At 43.9% G+C, this 20,102-nt stretch overlaps 1 protein-coding gene across 1 annotated transcript in view; it reads left to right on the forward strand.

Moving 5' to 3' along the window:
• CELSR2 (cadherin EGF LAG seven-pass G-type receptor 2) overlaps positions 1-20,102 on the forward strand; it is a 129,926-nt gene that overhangs the window by 34,500 nt on the left and 75,324 nt on the right. The window contains exon 2 of the mRNA XM_061632519.1: positions 2,191-2,835. Within this exon, the coding sequence (XP_061488503.1) occupies positions 2,191-2,835 (645 nt within the window). The remainder of the gene's footprint in view (positions 1-2,190; positions 2,836-20,102) is intronic.

Below are 20,102 nucleotides of genomic sequence, written 5' to 3' on the forward strand. Positions count from 1 at the left end.
CTCTAGCCGGAGGAGCTTTGTTAATGAGATGGCAGTTGGATAATGGCAGCAGTAAGAGCAACAGTAGGAATTGCTGCGAGGAGGGTCTTTAAAGAGATGGAGCACAGGGAATTTGGTGTATTTTGAATTCTTTTTGTTATGTCAATTTTCTGAGAGTTGCTTCATGTTGCATAACAGCTGAAGTTGGGTTCCTCTCACATTTCTACCTGTAGGCGTTTCTGGAATATTTGTCTAAAATTACGTGGTAACTCTCTTCTTGAGGGGAACAATTCCCAGGGTTTCTGGAAACATGTTTGAAAACAATAAATTATATGTTGGAGGGCTGCAGTTCAGTGGTAGAGCATCTGCTTTGCATGCAGAAGGTCCCAGGAGAGAAGAACCCTGCCTGAAATTCTGGAGAGCTGCTGCCAGTCTACTCAGTGGTCTGACTCAGGATAAGGCAGCTTCCTAGGTTCCTATGTTTTTGGACAAAGTCCTGTTTCTTGGATGTTTTCAGACACTTGGTGCCCTTCAACACCTACAGACAAGTCATCCCATGGTAAAAGCTCAGAGGTACACCTTTTGCTCGTTTGCCCCCTTTTCCATTTGTAACATGTGGAGTGGTTCTGAGGACGGAAGCCAACATCCTAAGAGATACAAAGCTGCTCCATTCTGTGCATTTCTCACATGTAAGATTAAGGACAACATAATGTATGACATTACATCATTGCTCTCTCACTTTCCACAACCAGCAGCTAATGATGAAGTGCAAAAGTGTGATGATATCACATCACAGATTATGTTAGGTCTAGTCTATACATGCAGCTGAATTAGGTGATAATGAGGTAGAAGAAGGGTCTTGAGCAGTAGAATGGTCTGTTTCATTTCAGACTTGAGGGAGACCCGACGTGTTTTAATGCTTCTCCATTTCTTTTTTAAACACACACACTGCAGCCAAAAAGCTCACACAGCATGTAGTGGGCTGGGCTGGCTACCTCTCAGGCATGCTGTAGTAGTGGGTTTCCTGCACCTGCAGCGGGTTGGATGTTCTCCTTTTTATTTGCAGGAAGTTTGGTTGATGGAAAAACATTTTAAAAATAACAAGACTCTCCCAAAATGGCAGTCTGAAGTAGAACAGTTCACTCTACTACCTCAGGAATCCACCATCTCATTTTGCGGCATGTGTGTAGACAGGGCCTTTTGAGTGTACCTCTAGTAATGGAATGCTGTCAAAAGAGAAGCCTACTTGGCACCTACATTATTGTCTTTTCAGCCCCAGTTTAAGACATGCCTAGATAACAGAACTGAACTACACTTTAGGGTAGTCATATATCCTCTATCTCCCTAGCAAAATAGTTAGCATAGGGGTCCCATAACCTGTGCTTTCTCAGTCAAAGCCCTGCCCCTGCATTATGGGTACAGTGTAGTAATGATGGACTTTATCTGCAATGGCACTAGCAGGGCCCCAAGTGAATCAGCAGCATGGCTTGCATGCTGCACAAAATGTAAACTGTTCCAAAAGTAAGCTGTTGTGCTTTGCAAAACATGGCTTCCATTCAGCGCTGTTTAAATTTAGCACTGAATGCAAGCTGGGCTGCTTTGGCCAAGGCTCAGATCCACCTGATGTCATACAATGTCAGGTGATTGACAGGTGGGTAACCCCACCCACCTGTCACATCAGGCCTGCAGAGAGTTGGCCACTGTTGGATTGGGTCCACTGGCCACCTGGATCTGGCCCACTAGTCCACCCCTGGCTTATCTGGTGGGGGCAGGTAATTGCCATGGGTATTTGGACTCCAATAACTGTCCAGACATTGGTCTCTTCCTCTTCCATGAGGGTAGAGTCAGAGGAGTCCAGATAGACCGGAGGAGTCAGGTTGAGGCCATGGACCTTAGGGTTGTAGCCAACTATGTCTTACTCAGAGCAGACCCATTGAAATGAATGAACCTAAGTTAATTGTGTCCATTAACATTAATGGATCTACTTGAGTAGGACTAGTACTGGATGCAGCCCTTATCGTATTACTAGAAGGAGCAGAGCAGCTCTCTGTTATAGCTACAGTGGATGCCAGACCTTTTCACCTCTACTTCTATCATGTGAGACAAGCTTGTCTCCCTGCAGAGGTGTTTGAACACGCTGCAGGGTGACCTCTCTCCTCTCCTCTGTGCTGTACAAGCAGCATTAACTCTTTCTCTCCTGCTTTTCTACAGATGGGATCCACAGCGTGGCAGCCCAGTGCACCCTCCAAGTGACCATCATCACAGATGAGATGCTGACCAACAGCATCACGCTGCGGCTGGAGAATATGTCCCAGGAACGCTTCCTTTCTCCTCTGCTGGCCCTCTTTCTGGAAGGGGTGGCAACTGTGCTATCTGCTCCCCGCGACTATGTGGTCCTTTTCAACATCCAGAACGACACAGATGTGCGGGCCACACAGATCCTTAATGTCAGCCTGTCGGTGTTGCTGCCAGGTGGGGCCCACGGGGGGCGCTATATCCCTTCTGAGGACCTGCAGGAGCGGCTGTACCTCAACCGCACGCTCCTGGCTGCCATCTCGGAGCAGCGGGTTCTGCCCTTTGACGACAACATTTGCCTACGGGAGCCCTGTGAGAATTACATGCGCTGTGTCTCGGTGTTGAAGTTTGACAGCTCAGCACCCTTCATTGCCTCTGATACCATTCTTTTCCGTCCCATCCACCCTGTCAATGGTCTACGCTGCCGCTGCCCACTTGGCTTCACGGGTGACTATTGTGAGACGGAGATTGACCTCTGCTATTCTAACCCCTGTGGCAGCAACGGGCACTGCCGAAGCCGTGAAGGAGGATATACTTGCGAGTGCCGAGAGGGCTACACTGGTGAGTCTTGGTTAGGGGGAGAAGAGTCATCAGAGGAGGGAACTGTCAAATGGGCCCCACTTGGGAAATCCATGGCTCCACCTTCAGAAAACATCTCCTGTATTTGACTCTGTGGTCTGGACCAACATGGACGTTCTGTCAGGCCTCGTTATCATTATTGGGTTGTATTCAGTGTAGTGCTAAGGTGAACATTCTGTCAGCACAAGGATTTCTTATTTCTTCCTTTATTAGATTTATATCCTCCCCTTCCTCCTAGCAGGAGCCCAGGGCGTCTTGGACAATGGAACATTCTCCTCCTCCCTTTCCCCTGCCTGCCCCCTAAATCTGTTATGGGGTTTTCCCCAACCCTCTGGAGCAAATCTGAGGATGGGCAGAGGGAGCAGAGAGGGGAAAGTCCCATTGCACTAGTGGTCTACCTTGCACTAATGCTTTTGTTTGGTTGAATATAGCCCATTATTTCTACAAGTGGGAGCTGTAACAAAATGTTGCTGTGTGGAGTGCTTCTGTGCAGGCTGCTTCCTTCCATTCCCCCTCCTTTCCATCTCTGTGGCCACTGAAAAAACTGTTATCTTTGGAGTTCCCCTTCCCCCCAAAATATGCTTATTCTGCAAAGTTTGGGAGTTTCCTTGGCTACACAAGCATGGCATCCACCTCTGAACATTGGAAATAGAGAGAATGGTAGTATAGAGTGTTTTGTTTTGTTTGTTAAAAAAAGCATTCTTAGCTCATTATGTGCAAAACAGCTCTGTTGTAAAGTGGGATTTACCCACAGTTGCTTGAGAGGCTTCATGACTTAGTGGAGGGGGATAATCTCGAACCTGGGCTTTTCTCACACAGTATATTCAGTCTGTCCCATTACACTGCTTATCACTTCCCTCTCTTTCACCTTCTGGTTTTTCCTTCTTCTGTTCTGACTTTATTTTATTTTTTCACTTTCTTTTGTGTATTTACTTTTCTCATTAAAAAAATGAAGAAAAAAGAAAAGATCGGTATCAAAGTAACGTAAATTCTGCTCCTAGAAAACCTGGATTCTGCATACTCTTATCAGTTAAGTAAATCGGGCTCTGCTGCACCTCTTTAGCAGAGCTGCATAGCTTCATCTGTTTCTCTTGGCCCTTGGCAATGCCACTCATCCCCCTCCTGTTCCTCCTCCTGACTTCTGAGATCTCACCAAGTATTGGGCATGCACTTTCAAACGTGCCTTTGCTATTGTAACACCAAAGCGAAGATTGCGGACTTCTGCCCTTAGTAATACCAAACAGTGTGATTATGTGGAATGGCAGGACTCAAAGAGCTCTCCCTTTGCCTTTCTCTCTTTGGTGTCAGTGTCTCTTGCAGAGTTGCTTACCTTGCTGTGGTTTGCTGATGTGCTTCTCTGAAGGGCAGTTGCTGAGGGATGTGACTGTGACACCCACATTATTGCTGTCTGGAGTTGGGCCGCATTAGGCACACATTTTGCAGGGAGGGCAGCACGTTTTCCTGGGATGGTTTTCAGCTTTACATCATAGGAAGGTGACCTCTCTGTGATGCAGATAGGGAGGTGGTGGGATCCCCTTCACTGGATGTCTTCAAGCAGAGGCTGGACAGCTATCTGCGGGAGATGCTCTAGCTGTGGATTTCCTGCTGTGAGCAGGGGGTTGGACTCGATGGCCTACAAGGCCCCTTCCAACTCTATGATTCTATGATTCTATGCTGTAATGCTAGCTGGGATGGGCCCTTTCTTCTCTGAGGCCAGCATGCTTAACATGGTGGGGCCTCGCTTGGCCCTGGGGTGTTGCAGCTATTTGCATTCCTGCTGCTCTGTTGTGTTTATGATACAACAGATGCAGTGGCTGGGATATGAATGGGCCCTTGTTTGTGCCCCAGTCTAGCCGGATTTCTTTGCACAAAGGTCTGGACAATGGCAGGCTTGCTACAGATTTGCTGATAGCTCTCCTAGTAAGGACAATGAGCTGTTCCCCTCTCCTGACCTCTTACATATTGCTGAGAGATAAAAGCAACAGGAAACTAGTCTTGTGTGGGTGTGCATATGTCTGTCTCTCTGTGCCTCTCTTTCACTTGATCTGCATGCTGGGCATCCCCAGAACCTGTGATTCCCGTGATGTATCAGTACTGCAGCCTCTCCAAGTTAAGCAGTCTATTTTACAATGGGCCTGCCTGCCTCAGAACCAGGGGGGGTGTCTCGGTCTATTGTATGAATACGCATATGCATGTGTGTGTATATGTGTGTGCGTACATGTACGCTTTATGTTATGTCTTGGAATTTTCCATTTTTAATCCTAGGTGCACCCCCTCCCCCAATTTCCTTTGGGGTTATTGCACATGGGGAGGTTTAACCCTTGCCTCTCCAACCATGATCCTGATTAAGATTGCCATCTGCCCTTTTCCCCCTATTGCTCAGTTATTGGGGGGGGAGCCAATTTTTGTTAAATTTAGGGAGGAGCAGTTAGCTGTTAGGATATAAAAACATAGAAAGCTGTATTATCTGGAGTCAGACCATTGATCCATTCAGCTCAGCGTTGTCTACGTTGACCGGCATAGTTCTCCAGGGTTTCAGACAGGAGGTCTTTTTCCAGTCCTATCTGGAGATATCTGGGATTGAACCTGGTATCTTCCGCATGCAAAACGTGTGCCCTACCACTGAGCTACGGCCCCTCCTGCCCTCCTGTATTGTCATCCAGATGGAAATTGAGAAGCCACATGCTTAGGATTAGGTTGCAAGTCATACAATGAAAGTAACATGTAGTTAGGAGGACCTCTGCCTGTGCCCTGATTGGATCCTGGCCTCCTTCTCAGCAACGGCATTGGCTAATATAGCACCTGAAGGCTTCTTCTGACATTACTTCTATGGACAGAGGCCTTAAATCTGACTCTGGTAGATGTGTGTCAGTATAACTTAAAATATATGAATGCCAGTGAACAAAAACAAGCTGGGCCTACCCCCTGACCTTGCTGCTACCTTGTCCCACCCTATCTCTGTATACAGCAGTAACACTGCTGCTAAAAAGCCAGGTCTGTGGCATCACCCTTCCCCACTGGACACTCCTGAAGTAAAGTAATGTACATTGCCATCTAAAGAAGGGATGCCCATGAGAGCATTCAGTCCAGAATCTTAATATTACCTAACTGCACCACTGCCTGGAATGGACAGAGTTTTTGCCAAGGAGGATAGAGAGAAAAGGCCATATTTTTGTAAAGATGTGAAGGGAGAAGCAACATGGCTTGGCAATGGACTGAAGATGGGGAACAATGAGAGAGAGAGAGGAGTCAAAGAATAGGCCAATGCTATGCACCTGCCTGTTCAACAGGGTGGGGTTGATTATGTTGTCAGTAGATCAGGAGAGTTTACGAGGAGGATGGCTTGGGAGGGAAAAAATAGAAGTTTGGTCTTGGATACATTGACTTTGAGAGGCTAAGAAAGCATCCAAGCAGAAATAGTCAGAGAGGTATTTGGGATGCAGGATTAGGGAGACACGGGTAATGTAGGAGGGTGCCTTATGCCATCTCAAACCCATGGTCCATCTAGCTCAGTATTGTCTACATTGATTGGCAGCAGCTCTCCAGAGTTTGAGACAGACCTCTTTCTCAGCCCTACCTGGAGATGCCATGAATTGAACCTGAGACCTTTTGCATGTAAAAGATGTGCTCTACCATTGAGCTGTGGTTCCTCCGCTTAGATAGAGGTGGGTGACGTTTTAATATGTATTTTATGTTGTGGCTGTAAACCAACTCAGACATTTCCCTTAGAGAAGGAGGATATAAATGTACTCAAAATATATAAATGCCTGTGATGGTCACATGCAGCTACTGTGGTGGCATTTGAGAAGCCCTAACCTTCAGCCAGCCTCAAGAGATGGATTCTCTCTCTTCCCAGTGGTCCTTTTCTGCTTCCATGCCCTAAAGCCAGAAAGGGGGACATCTTCTCATGGATCCCCATAGCAGGAGTCTTCTAGCAAAGCCTAGCTAGAACTAGTTGAGAAAGGGAGATGTGTTGTCTTTCTCTCTCTGTTACTTCAAGTTGTGATCCAGGAAAGGGGTTGATGGCCCTACAGGTGTCTCCTGCCATGCCAGAAATACGACCTCTGTAGGACTTTTGTTGCACACTGCCTGCCACTGGGTTATCCCAAGGATATGAACACAGCCTAAATTCTCAAGTACCAATGTCAGTTGATTTGCTTGGTAGTGATTCTATGCTCTGATGTGTGCATGTTTATTTTGCAAGTCAAGTGAGAAAAACTTTGTTCATAATTTGCAGGGTGTGTGGTTGTTCCACCCACACTAGGAAGAATGCGGCAGAAAGGAGAGTAGAGCTGCTGCTGCTGGTGCAAGGTTGGCTAAGCCCCCGGCACCAGTAGCATTTCCAGCTCTGGTGCTAATGCTCTCCGTCATGTCTGTCTTTAAATGCCATGTCCTCTTCCTCCTCTGTACTAATCACCTAGAGTGAAATCTTCTTCTTCCATGCCACCTTGCCCACCCACTCAAGTTGCTTGGCTTTCTCTGGGTTCCCTACAGGCCCCTCATCAGGATCTCCATTCAGTCACCTCAGGTCTGGCATAATTTTCCTGGAACGATTGGATCCTAATAACTACAGCTTTTAAGGTTGTTCTGAAAGGCCTCCAAATTCTGTGCAGCAGTTTGTCTTGACTGGGATTTGGACACAAGCATCTGCTTAGCACGGATGAGGTTCACTGCATGGTGCCGATCCGCATGCAGTTTGATAGTCCATTGTTTCTTTACCGGTCTGTCCTTTTTTGTTTCTGTTTGCTCTGGCGCTTGCTGATTCGATCTGCTGCACACGGTTTTGGGTGATTCGATCCACAGGCTTTTTTGGGGGGGGGGTTGGAAAAAATTACATAATTGTTTTCATAGATACATATGTAAATGACAGCATTCCACGTAGTTTTGAAAAATATTGCATAATTTTTAGGTCGCTTATGTGAATGATCACAGTGTTCCACGTGTTTTTTTGGTGGAAGGGAAAAACATTGTGAAAAATAATTACGAAAAAAATACATAAAATAGGGGGAGGATTTGGGGGAAAAAATTCTTGCAGATTGCAGTCGCGGCAGCAAAATTTGTGCCGATTGCAGCCTCGGCCCGCCACAAGAGATCGATGCTGCTCTGAAGGGATAGCAAACTAGCGAATTCAGTCGGGATCCGGTACCAGGTTTGATCCTCCCCCATCTCTACTGCTTAGCATGTCCTGCCATCGGTGGAAGTGAGGCTGTCACTCTGAAAATGACTTACTCCTGTGTAGGGAACACATGTTTTGTTTACTGTTAATTTTTGTTAACTTGCTTTATTTATTTAAACCACCTCCTGGAATTGGAATCCTTCAATTAAATAAATTAAACCCCATCCTGACAGCAAGGCAAATGGACTGGTTGGGGTGGGAGGAGAGCGGAGGGGAGGATGAATTCTTATTCTGACTGGGCTGCAGGAAGTGCTACAAGAAAAACGTTATTCCAAGTGCCAAATCATCTCCTGTTTCATACTAGGTTGCAATAGGCTTGGAGGGGCAGAATATTGCCCAGTCATTCATGGATCATTTAATGAATGTGATGACAATGCAACAGTAGATAGCTAATCAAATTTGGTTATGCAGCAATGCTATGAAGCCAATTCCAAGTGAGGGTCAGCAGTGCTGTCACTCTGAACAGGTGAATATTTGTATTTCCTTTTGTAGGGCCTCCTGAAAAATCTCCAAAGGAGAGGAGGGTGCTTGTGTCTACTGAAAGTTTTTGAAAAAAGCACCCCACTTTTTTTCTCACACCAATTTTAATGCCCTTGCAATAAGCTAGTGTATTACTGGATCCCAGGTAATTATAAATTATGCTGTACTGGAAATAAAAATTAGGTTTAGTTTTGCATCAGTGGGCAGTTGATCTGCATGACACAAAATTGTGGTTGTGTTGTCCATGACAGGATTTCATCAAGAATCACATTGGTAGCTGCTCCAGGCTACCCCAATGAACCTTGCATTGTAATCTCTCTATTTTAGAAGTGTAATGTGTGCTGTAGGAACTGCTAGTATAGGTAGACACAGCTTTAAGGCACACAGTAAGTTAACCTTATGTGACAATTTATTGGTTCCCATTAACAGGAACTGAATCAGAGGCTGAAGTGAACTGTAGGAAATCAACAACCTCTGTTGTTATGAGTAGGGTCTCCTGACCCACCTCTTCCTTATCTTCAGTTTACTGATCATGTAATAGCAAGTTTGTTGTCTCACATGCAGTGTTTTTCAGCCTTTTCTACTTCAGGGACCCCTTTCCACACCAGCTCCTCTCCCAAAGAATCCCTGAACATCTACCATGGAATTATTTGCCTTGCTGAGGATCCTGGGACATGTTCCATGTGCACTGTCAGTTTACATAGAGTGCAGGCCATCCTGTTATGGCCAATCATCACCTTGCATGCACTGAAATCACCATCTGAAATGCCCTCGCATTGTGCAGGAAAGATCAGTAGTGCTGTCCAGTTGTCTTGCAACAAAACTTGACTGCTATTGCTAATCTTTTCATTTTCCTCTGGCCCTAGTGCACGTGTGTGATCTGTTGAACCTTATCTACTGATTTAGGTTCCACAGATGTGTTGATAAGGTAACTGACAGGTTTATTAATAGGGTTGCCTACAATTCTGGAAGGAAGAGTGGAGCAGAAATTTAATAATAAATAAACAAACAAATTCCTTCCAGGACTAAAACACAGGCCTGCAGCAGGGTTTCTTTTCATCATAGTGAAGAGAACAATGGGAAAATCTGCAGGCTGAGCTTGCTCTTAAATGAACAGTACACAGTTCATTTTCTGTGCCCAAATACAACATAGCATGTACATTTATGGTTTCACAGAGAAGCATACTAATCTCTAAATGACTTTAGACAGCAAAAAATGTGTGGCAGAAACATCCTAGAATTTTTGTCTGTGCAGATATGGAAAGTTGCCTTGGAATAACAAACCCAAGAACTTCTATATCTCACGCAAATGAGCGTTAGAGGAAGTGGTATTTCTCCCTAAATATGCAACAATACAGAATTAAAATAAGTATAGATGATATGTTTTATTGCCTCAGTACTTGCATACGTTCAAGACGACAATGCTTATTCATCTGGCATAGGATTGAGAAGTTTAAACTCTTTTGTTCTGAGTGCAGCCAAGTCTATTTACCCCAGCCATGCAGTTGAAAATCTTCTTTAAATAATGTTTTGTATACCTGCACCTGGTGAAAATCCTTCGTTTAGGTCATATGTTTGCTTTCTTTTTTAACAGTTAAGAGTTGATCCAATAAAAGATTCCCTGTGGATCACTTTTTGTGTCTTGCTCTCTTGACATCTACACAGCCACAGTTGCCTGCCTAAAACTAGGTACTACACACTGTTATGAATTTTCCACAGGCTTTATTTTAAAAACCAAAACCAGCCTGTGGAAGTTGCATGTTTAAACAAGGAACTGGTAGTGGTGGTGAGCTGCTCAATCCTATCCCTTCTGTCCATGTTCCTGCTTAAAATCCCACCCCATTTGCTTTTCTCCTCATAAAGAAAGAGTTACAGGTACCTGTAACTTTCCCCTTGGAGAGGAAAAGTAGCTGATATGTTAACAGGGAATTATTAGTAACACCAAAATGATAGTAGTTGGTGTTACTTGGGGGCTATCAGTGAGTTCCAGTTAGCATTCCACGGAATGATATATTCCACTGAATATCATCATAGCTAACATTAACCAGAACTCACCTTTAGGTCCCTAGTGTTCTAATAAGCCCCAATGCTATCATCATTGTATTTCGGCCTCCCCCAACTTGGTGCTGCCCAGTTGTTTTGGACTACAATTCCCATCAGCCCCAGCCAGCAGGGTAGTTGGCAACATTGGACAGCACCAGGTTGGGGAAGGTTGCTGTATTTAATAATTAGAATCCTTATGCAATAATAGGTGCAGTACTAGCCACATCGATAAAGCATGCAAGTTGAAGAAATCTATCAGTATTATTGTCCATACTGACAGAGTGATGGTCAGCAATAGGACATGATCCATGCTTCCTGTTTCACAAACCAAAGCTCCCCAACCCTTTTCCTTAGAACGTTCCTGAGGAACGCTCCACGTGGCAGTCTCAGTAGATGGTGCTCTGTGTCTTCAGGCAGGAACATTCCATTAAGAGCCCTCTTATGGACTCTTCATAGAAAGAATAATAAATGCCCTTGAAAAATAAATTCTTGGTACTGCATGGTCTCTGGGAAAGGCAAATTCCTGTGTCCATTTGAGATGTTTTCATGCCCACTGTGTAAGAGGGACCTGGATATATTGGCTGGGCAGAAAGGCAAGGGAAGATTCTCATTGGCTGGCCTGCCTCCCCCCAGTTTCTTACTGTTGCTCTTTATTTCTGCTGTTGTGTTCCTTGCATCTATGCTGACTCTCCCTGTGCAGGTGGAGGGGAAGGGGAGGCAGACAGCATAGGGGGAGCGGGAAACAGGGGCTTTGTCTGCTTAAGATTGGGGAGGGGCACTGTGGGAGAACACTGGTTTCCTTGGCAACCAAAGCTGGTCACTAGGGTGAGGGAACCAGAAAGAGGCTGGGAATAAATCTTCTATTCAGAAAATCCACACAGGGTTGGAGATTGTTGGGAGGGGGGGAGGAGGCAGAGGAGATATGTGTAAGGGTGTGAGGAAGGGGCTGGAGTAAGGAGGAGGGGCAGAGCAGAGAAAGGAAAGTCTTTGATTAGAGAATGGGATGCAGCAGAAGAATGAACTCTATGAAAGGGAAGGAAGTGTAGTCATGCCTTCACTCAGGAGGCTTTGGGGGTTATTTTGGGGGGGGGTTACAGTGAAGTTAAAATATACAGTTTGAACCTTGGACTGTCTGAACACCTTCTGTGACAGTGATATAACACAGAGTTACAGAATCGTAGAAGAGTGCTTATTGATGGTTCTTCATCAAACTGGGGGGAGGTAACGAGTGGGGATCATAGGGCTCGTTTCTGGGCCCAGTGCTCTTCAACATTTTTATTAATGACTTGGATGTGGAGGTGCAGGGAATGCTTTTCAAGTTTGCAGATGATACAAAATTGGGAGGGATAGCTAATACCTTGGAAGACAGAAACAAAATTCAAAGGGATCTTGATAGGCTGGAGCATCGGGCTGAAAACAACAGAATGAAATTTAACAGGGATAAGTGCAAAGTTCAGAACCTAGGAAAAAGAAACCAAATGCACAATTATAAGATGGGGGATACTTGGCTCAGCAATACTACATGCAAGAAGGATCTTGAGATTGTTGTTGATCACAAGCTGGATATGAGTCAACAGTGTGATGTGGCTGCAAAAAAGGCAAATGCTATATTAGGCTGCATTAACAGAAGTATAGTTTCCAAATCACATGAAGTATTGGTTTCCCTCTATTCAGCACTGGTTAGGCCTCATCTTGAGTACAGTAGGGCCCCACTCATACGGCGGGTTACGTTCCGGACCCCTGCTGTAAAGCAAAAACCGCTGTAAAGCGGAACCCATTGAATAGAATGGCACGCGATGCCCGAAAACCGCCGTAAAAGTGGAACAAGCGCCGTATGAGTGGGGCTTTAGTCTAATTGCGTCTAATTGAGACCGCTGTATTAGCGAATCGCTGTAAAGCGGGGCCCTACTATACTGTGTCCAGCTCTGGACACCACACTTGAAGAAGGACAGAGACAAACTGGAACAGGTTCAGAGGAGGGCAATGAGGATGATCAAGGAACTGGAAACAAAGCTCTATGAGGAGACACTGAAAGTAGTGGGCACGTTTAGCCCTGAGAACAGAAGACTGAGGGAAGATTTGATAGCACTTTTCAAGTACTTGAAAGGTTGCCACACAGAGGAGGGACAGGATCTTTTCTCGATTGTCCCTTAGAAATAAAATTTTATTATTATTATTATTATTATTATTATTATAGTGCAGGACACAGAATAATGGCCTCAAGTTATAGGAAGTCAGATTTCGGCTGAACATCAGGAAAACCTTCCTGTTAGAGCGGTATGACAATGGAACCAATTTCCTAGGGAGGTGGTGGGCTCTCCAACCCTGGAGGCATTCAAGAGGCAGTTGGACAGCCACCTGTCAGGTATGCTTCAATTTGGATTCCTGTGTTGAGCAGGGGGGTGGACTTGATAGCCTTATAGGCCCCTTCCAACTCTATGATTCTATGAAAATGTTCTTATTGTGCCATAGCCACTTGTAATCTTATTTATTTCATTTATATGCTGCCTTTCTGCCAAAGCATCTTAGCAAAAGCTTGTGAGTACCCCCTGAAGTAATCCATTGTATTTGCAAAATGACTTATTGTTGCCAATCCAGCATTCCTCTTGAGATGAAGAGCAGCTTTGCTGTATGATTTTCAATGGGACCAAGGCACAGGGTCTTCATGAGAAAATGTTAACACCTTCCCTGTACACTGCAGTCATGTTCCTGATAAGACCCCACTATGACTGCTGTGGTTTTTTTAAAAGACACATGAATTGCAATCATGCCTATAGTCTTTTGGCTGGGGTGGGTATGCACTGGCAAAAAGGAGGAAATGCATCATCCCACCCTAAAAGACAAAAGAGGGTACAGATTTGCATGTAAGTGGCATGCAGTCATGTCTATGTATAGATGCAAATTTAGAAATAATTACTATAGTTTGATAGAAATACTGCAGTGAAGAAGACTAGACCCAGGTGACCTTTGTGCCTCAGTCTGCTGTCCAGGTGCTGACTCTAAATGGGCAACTTCAAAGCCCCTGCTCTGCTCTTTCTTCTTACGGTTTTTAACATCTTTAAACCGGATTGGACAAGAAAATCTCTTTGAAGGCTGTGAAGTAGGACCCATGGTCACCTTATCTTGGGCCTCATTACAGACTAACGTTGTTGTCAAAGCATGTATTTAGCTCAAGTCTTGTAGCTTACATTATTAAAACATGCATCTCCTTTTTGCTTTGGATGATGCATACTATAGCAGGGAGTTGTACCCTCTAAGCCTAAGTTCAGTCTCTCCTCCATGCTTTGGTTTCCTGCATACGACATGAAGAAAATGACACAGAGTTTCATCTTAGAAATATGTAAATTGTAATAGAAATCTATTAACTAATGCTGCCAAAAAAAAAAAAAAAAGGAAAAAAGGGGGGCTCTGAAATGAGTGTTGCAGGTAAATGGGCTGGAAGAAGTGTGAGCGGCTTGAATGGGCAGAGCTGAAAAGTGACCTTTCAGCACCACTTTGGAAGGCACCAGCCACCACTGACAATGTCATGTCAGAAGTTGCTTTCTCGGGTAGTCACTATAACCCCTGAATACCCGTGTACAAGTATTTAATGCCTGGCAGTGGAGGGGTTTGTAGCACTCCTAACTTTAGTCAGGTACCACTGGGGGCAACTTTCCAAGCTTGGCTCCTGTTGCAGCAAATCATCTATGCTTCTTCGGATGAAAAATTTATTTTTATTACCCTTATTACAGTATATACCCTGCTCAGCAAGTACTTGCAAAGACAGCCTTGAGGAGGGATGGTAGGGTGCTGGGCAGGTCTAGCCATACCTTCAAACAAGACTGCTAGAATGGCAAGTTGTTATCCAACTATCCAGGCCCTTCCACACATTTCTTTTGCATCTGGGTTAGCAGCAAGGTGGGCAACTAGTATGCCTTGTGGGACTGAATTTGTCCAAAAGGCCTCCAGTTGCTCATCTCTTTCCTTTAATGTGACCTGAGGATATTATTCCATTTGGTGTAGATTTTTGTACCAACGCTTTTTTTTTCCTAGGGGAGAATTTGACCCCTCCTTTCCTTGCAAAAGTGCCCATACAACTTAACAATGTCCCTTTGGGATACAACAGTATTAACTCCAGGTTTCTGTTAAATTATCCCCACAAGCCAGCCTGGGGTTGTGTAGACCAGCAACAAGTCTGTTGCCTCGCATAAACAAAAACTTTGAAAACAGCTCCTTGAAACTCCCCTTAAGGCTTGCTTCCAGTTCAGGTGCTTCCTGTTCAGACTGTGCTTCAAAAAGATTTCATAACTTTTGTCTGGAGGCCTGAGCACATCTAAGCATGAGTACATTCCACTGATTTCAACAGTACTATGCATTTTCTAGATCTCAGCCAAAGGTATTAATTACGCACATGCTTTGTGTCTCTGGACATGCTGCAGCCATTCTTTACCCAGCTGTTTGGTCAGTTTCTGACACGGAAGATACCTTTGTAGGACAACCAAAGTTTAGGTAAAACATTTTATCTGTTAGCCCAACCCACTCGAGGTGTACAGATTCTTCAACAAATGAATAGAACTTAGCAATCATCACTGCAACAATGCAATGCATTTTCACAGTTCTGTTATGTAGCATGTACATAATGAAGCTGGATTCCTGAGACCACTCCTAAATAATTCTTTACTTAAGCTCTTCATCATCTCTAACTGTAGAGATAGCGCTTCGCTTACCTTTGATAATGTTCAGATGATCTTATCTCATCTTATTAAGATGAGATAGGCACAAGACATTTGCTTATGCACACAGCCTTTTTGCTGCACCCTTTGCCAGGAGCAACAATTATGCTTAGACATCTTTAATTAACCACAGTTTCCTATTTCGTTCAAGCCGGGAAACTATGGTTACCAGCTTCATAATAAGCCAGAAGATTAAATCACAGTTTGAAATTGCTTTAATATCACGGCTAGTTCCAAAGCTGGTAACCATAGTTTCCCATTTTGAACAAAATGGAAGACTATAGTTAGAGGTTTCCTGTTTTAATTGTGACTCACACAAAGGGTGGCGTGAAGAGGCTTCATGCAGAGGCAAAAGGCTTGTGCATATCTTGACTTAATAAGCCAAGATATGATTGTCTGAACCAGCACATTGTAGTCCACACAGGTCACACCAGTTTACTCAAGTTTTCTCTTAGGGACATTGGTCTTCATAACAGCAACTGATCTAGGGTGGGTTGCACCAGTGGCGTTGCCACCATTTTTTCTTTATGTATGGTTTCTTTTTAAAAGAAAAAGCAGAGAAGGAGAGACCAGATACAAAAGAGGAGAGAGCTCATTTAACTTTAACAGGTATTTAGGAAAGAGAGTGGTTGTTTGTTTTCTACAGCTTGTAATATAGCAATCAGAGAAGCTGCAACACTCAAAATTCCCTCTTCTGCACAACTGTTAAGGATATAGGAGCTCTGTACTTCTTTGCATCTGGTCACAAAGAGAGGGGGAAAATGGACGTAAAATGTAAAAAAAAAAAGTATAGGTGGTCCCAGAATGGGTGTGTGTGTTGGTAAAGGAGGGTCTGAAAGATGCACCGCCTTAGGTCACATTTGACTGAGGGGGTTTATGGACGCTTAATGACGAAAGGTGTGATATCAGCATGGATCTCTCCTGCACAGCATCATTCTCTTGGAAACCTCACCTGAATTTGAGATCTAATACAAATTTCCTGGGCACACTAATTTGGGAAAAAATTCCAAGTGCAGTGTGGCTTGAGAACAAATATAGATACATAGGATCAGACTAAACCAGTTAAGACCTGTGTAAACATGTCCTTATTGATGGGAGTCAGTGCGCATCCTCCTTTCCGAAGAGCACTGCTTCTCTTCATTCTTCCCTCGGTTGTTGGAGGATTCTGCTCTGGTCTGAGCATAACAGTTAAAAAGACAGACAGGGAGAGAAAGATGTTGACAAACTGGAAGGGATTTAAAAGGAAGCTTTGAAGATTACAGAAAGTCTAACAGGCACATCATATTTAAAGAAAAGCTGAAGGGTGTACTCTTTGGAGAAACAAATGATTAGCAAGGAGAAAAATATGTTGGGGTTTTTTAAATATTTTAAAAGGATCCAAGAATTGAAGAGAAAGAATAATTGCCTCTAGACTTACTATGGATGTGACAAAGAACAATGGGTGTAAATTACAAGAAATTAGAATTTAAGGTATACATTTAGGAAACCATGGAGCTGAAGACTATTTTGTGATGCTATCAGCATTCGGATTGTCTCACCCTTATTTTGTTAAGTGTTTATGAATGGGTGGGTGGGTGGGTGGATGGCAGAGTGGGGAAGGGAGGATTTTAGGCCATATGGCTATAGAGATAGGGTTGAAAATGTGTAGGCAATGCCTGATGAAGTCTCAGAAGCTGGGGCAGGGGGTCAAATAAAGATTTCCTGCTTCAGGGTGTGAGGCTTTGGTGCTCTGCCTAGCTGCTTGTTCCTCCACTTTCACTTATAAAAGCAGAATGCATTATGCAAATTAAACAAAGATAAGGAAAGTGGCTTAATTTATAGAGGCTGCAACTCTAATCTGAATGAGGGTTAATTTTATGGCTTGTGTGGCAATGGCAATAAATGAATTCAAAAGTATGAATGTATGCTATCTGGGTGCAGAATCTTCTTCCTCCTCCTCTTCGACATAGTCCTGAGAAAAACTTCCCAAGTTTGGTGGTTTGCAAACTATGAGCTAGGCTGGTTTAGCAATCCAAGTATTTTCCCTTCTAAATTCAGCTCTCCCTGCCCCCTTTTTCTGTTGCCAGAACTTGCTTTTTAAACCCACTGTCTCCTGCAGTATCTCCAACCCGCCCCAAAGCCCTGGGAACCTGGAGATGAATTTAAATAACATTAAAATAAGGGTATGGGGATGGAAATGCACACATGAAACTGCCTAAAATATCAGCCCTCTGTATTTGCTAGCAACACAGGGAAAGGGCTTCTTTTTCTCCTTCTCCTCCTCCTCCCCCCCAACACATGATTTGGAAGCAAGCATCATTTTTTTGAAGATGTGATCCCACTGTCAAGCAGTTTCCATTATTATCAAAGGGGGCATTTCTGTTCTTGTTAATTAGATCTGCTACATTTGCAAACCTTTTGGCTGCGATTACACCATGTATTCAAAGCACATGACATCTGCCAAAGAATCTTGGGAAATGTAGTTTGTCAAGGCTGCTGAGAAGTACATAGCTTGAGGGTACTTCTGGATTCATTACTGACGCTTGAGGCTCAAGTGGTCTTCTGTCAGCTTCGACTGGTAGCCCAGTTGTGCTCCTATCTGGACAGGGACAGTCTAACTTCTGTTGTCTACAATCTGGTGGTCTTTAGGTTGGACTACTACAATGTGGCTGTCTTTGAAGATGATTTGGAAACTGCAGTTGGTGCAGAATTTGGCAGACAGATTAAAATAGCCAATAAATAAAATAAAATAGCAAATAAATTATCATCCATTAACGGACTGAAACCTACAGAGCAGAGTAAAAGACGACTATGTTAACATTTGTTAACATAACAAGCCTTTTAGTGAATCTCACAATAATTTGAGGCTAAAATTGATTGTGAAGAATTTAATGAAAGAAAATGTTTCTTAGTACATTTAGTAGGACTATTCTTTCTCTTTTGATAGCAGAACTACTAAAGCAAAAATAGAGAAAAATACAGAATTATAATGGAAGGTTAGCAGCATATAGGTAAGAGGCCTGGTCTAATCTAGGGCTCATCTGCATGGGAGCATTTTTTCATGGCAAATACCATCTCCCTGATGGCTTTTCGTCGAGCCTTAAAGACCTTGTTATTCAGGCAGGCCTATGGGATTTCTGGGGTGGGTTAGGCTATTACTAACAGGTGGTTTACTGTTGTATGAATATGTTTTAAATTGTGTTTTATATTGTGTAAGTCGCCCAGAGTGTCTGTTAAGTCAGACAGATGGGCGACTAACAAATAAAATTTTATTATTATTATTATTTTACCATTTGCACCGTCTGCAGTTCCCGCTCAGTGTTAGCTGCCAATTGCTTTTTCCCATTCACATAAGTAGGCATTCATCTGGGAAGGATTAGTCTTGCTGTTTGCTTGTGGCCCACCCTCTTAATTATACATTTCCACTCCCTCTGGTTGCTAGGTGACTGAGCATGCTCAGTCTGTTCTACAAGCCACAGTAGATTCCTTAAAAAAAAACCCGGAAGTGCAGATATTTGTTTTTCCATGCCTATGGTTGGTAGGACTGAAATACAAATCTTTGTTTGAGCAGTGTTATGCTTTTCTGCACAAGTTAGGGGAAAAGAAAATAATGGCACTATTTGCAGCAACATAAAAAAGACCAGCAGATTGGAGGAGAGCAACTGGAAGCTCCTTGTCAGCCCACAGGAAGCAAAATGAAAGAAGGTAGGAGGAGATAGTGGGCGTGGAGAGGGGAACGGTTGACACACGCACCTAAAAGCATCGGAGCAAAGTGTCTGCAAGCACTAAAGAAATGGAGTGGAGACTTTTTTTCTCCCATTTTTGTATTATCAGTGGATTGGGCCAGTATGGATTAGAGTTACCAGGTCTCCGGTTTTCGGCTGGAGTCTCTGGTTTTTTTGGGGCCCCTCCGGCTCTCCAGCTAGCACTTCTTAATCTCCGGACTCTCTGCTTCAATTTTTTTAAAAAATTAAGTTTCTAGGTGGTCTGGTTCCTGAGATATACACCAAAATGTCAGCCGCCCCCCGCGACTGTTTAATCTATTTAACTGATACGACACTGAAGTTGGTTCCTAGTTCCCAGTTCCTTATTTGCTTGAAAGTTCAAAACACTAAAAAAGAAGAAGAGTTGACAACTACAGCAACTTCAAACCAAACTTAACATGTCTCTGAACCCCAAAATATATGTTGGGGTACCCTGTATGATATATCACTGTGATCGGGGGACTCTCCCCGTCAAGAATAACAATACATTTATGCAATCAAAATAATCAGGCTTCTGATATTATCATAAATACATAATGATGTCATAAAATCATAAAAAAATAAGTAACTGGGGGTGCCCACCCCAAACTCTGCTCTGGGACAGGACAAATCATATACCCCAGGAAAGGGGAGGGTATCCTCTACGAGATGCCAGTGCATCCCGCCTGGCCCAGAGCTTCTGCTGGGCGCAGGGCACAGAAGAGGGCATCTATACAAAATCAAAGCAGAAAAAGACATACAGGAAAAATAAGTAATTGGGGGTGCCCACCCCAAAATCTGCTCTGGGCCAGGACAAATCATACACCCCATGAAAGGGGAGGGTGTGCTCTATGAGATGCCACTGCGTCCTGCCTGGCCCAGATGAGGGCATCTATGCAGACAGAAAGGGTAGAGAATCTCCTTACTCTTACTCATTTCTCAGACCTCTTTCTGAAGTGAAGGGTCAAATCTGTAAAGAAGTTTGGAGCAGCCACATTAAAAGATAAGGGCAGGGCATTCCAGGCAGGGGGTTGCCAACCCTGCTTGGATATGGATGTCTTTGCAGGGGATCCCTAGTCAAGCTTTACCAACAGCACAATCCAAACTATATCTACT

The sequence above is a fragment of the Rhineura floridana genome, chromosome 6, assembly GCF_030035675.1.
Source record: "Rhineura floridana isolate rRhiFlo1 chromosome 6, rRhiFlo1.hap2, whole genome shotgun sequence".
In the NCBI taxonomy this organism is placed as follows: domain Eukaryota; kingdom Metazoa; phylum Chordata; class Lepidosauria; order Squamata; family Rhineuridae; genus Rhineura; species Rhineura floridana.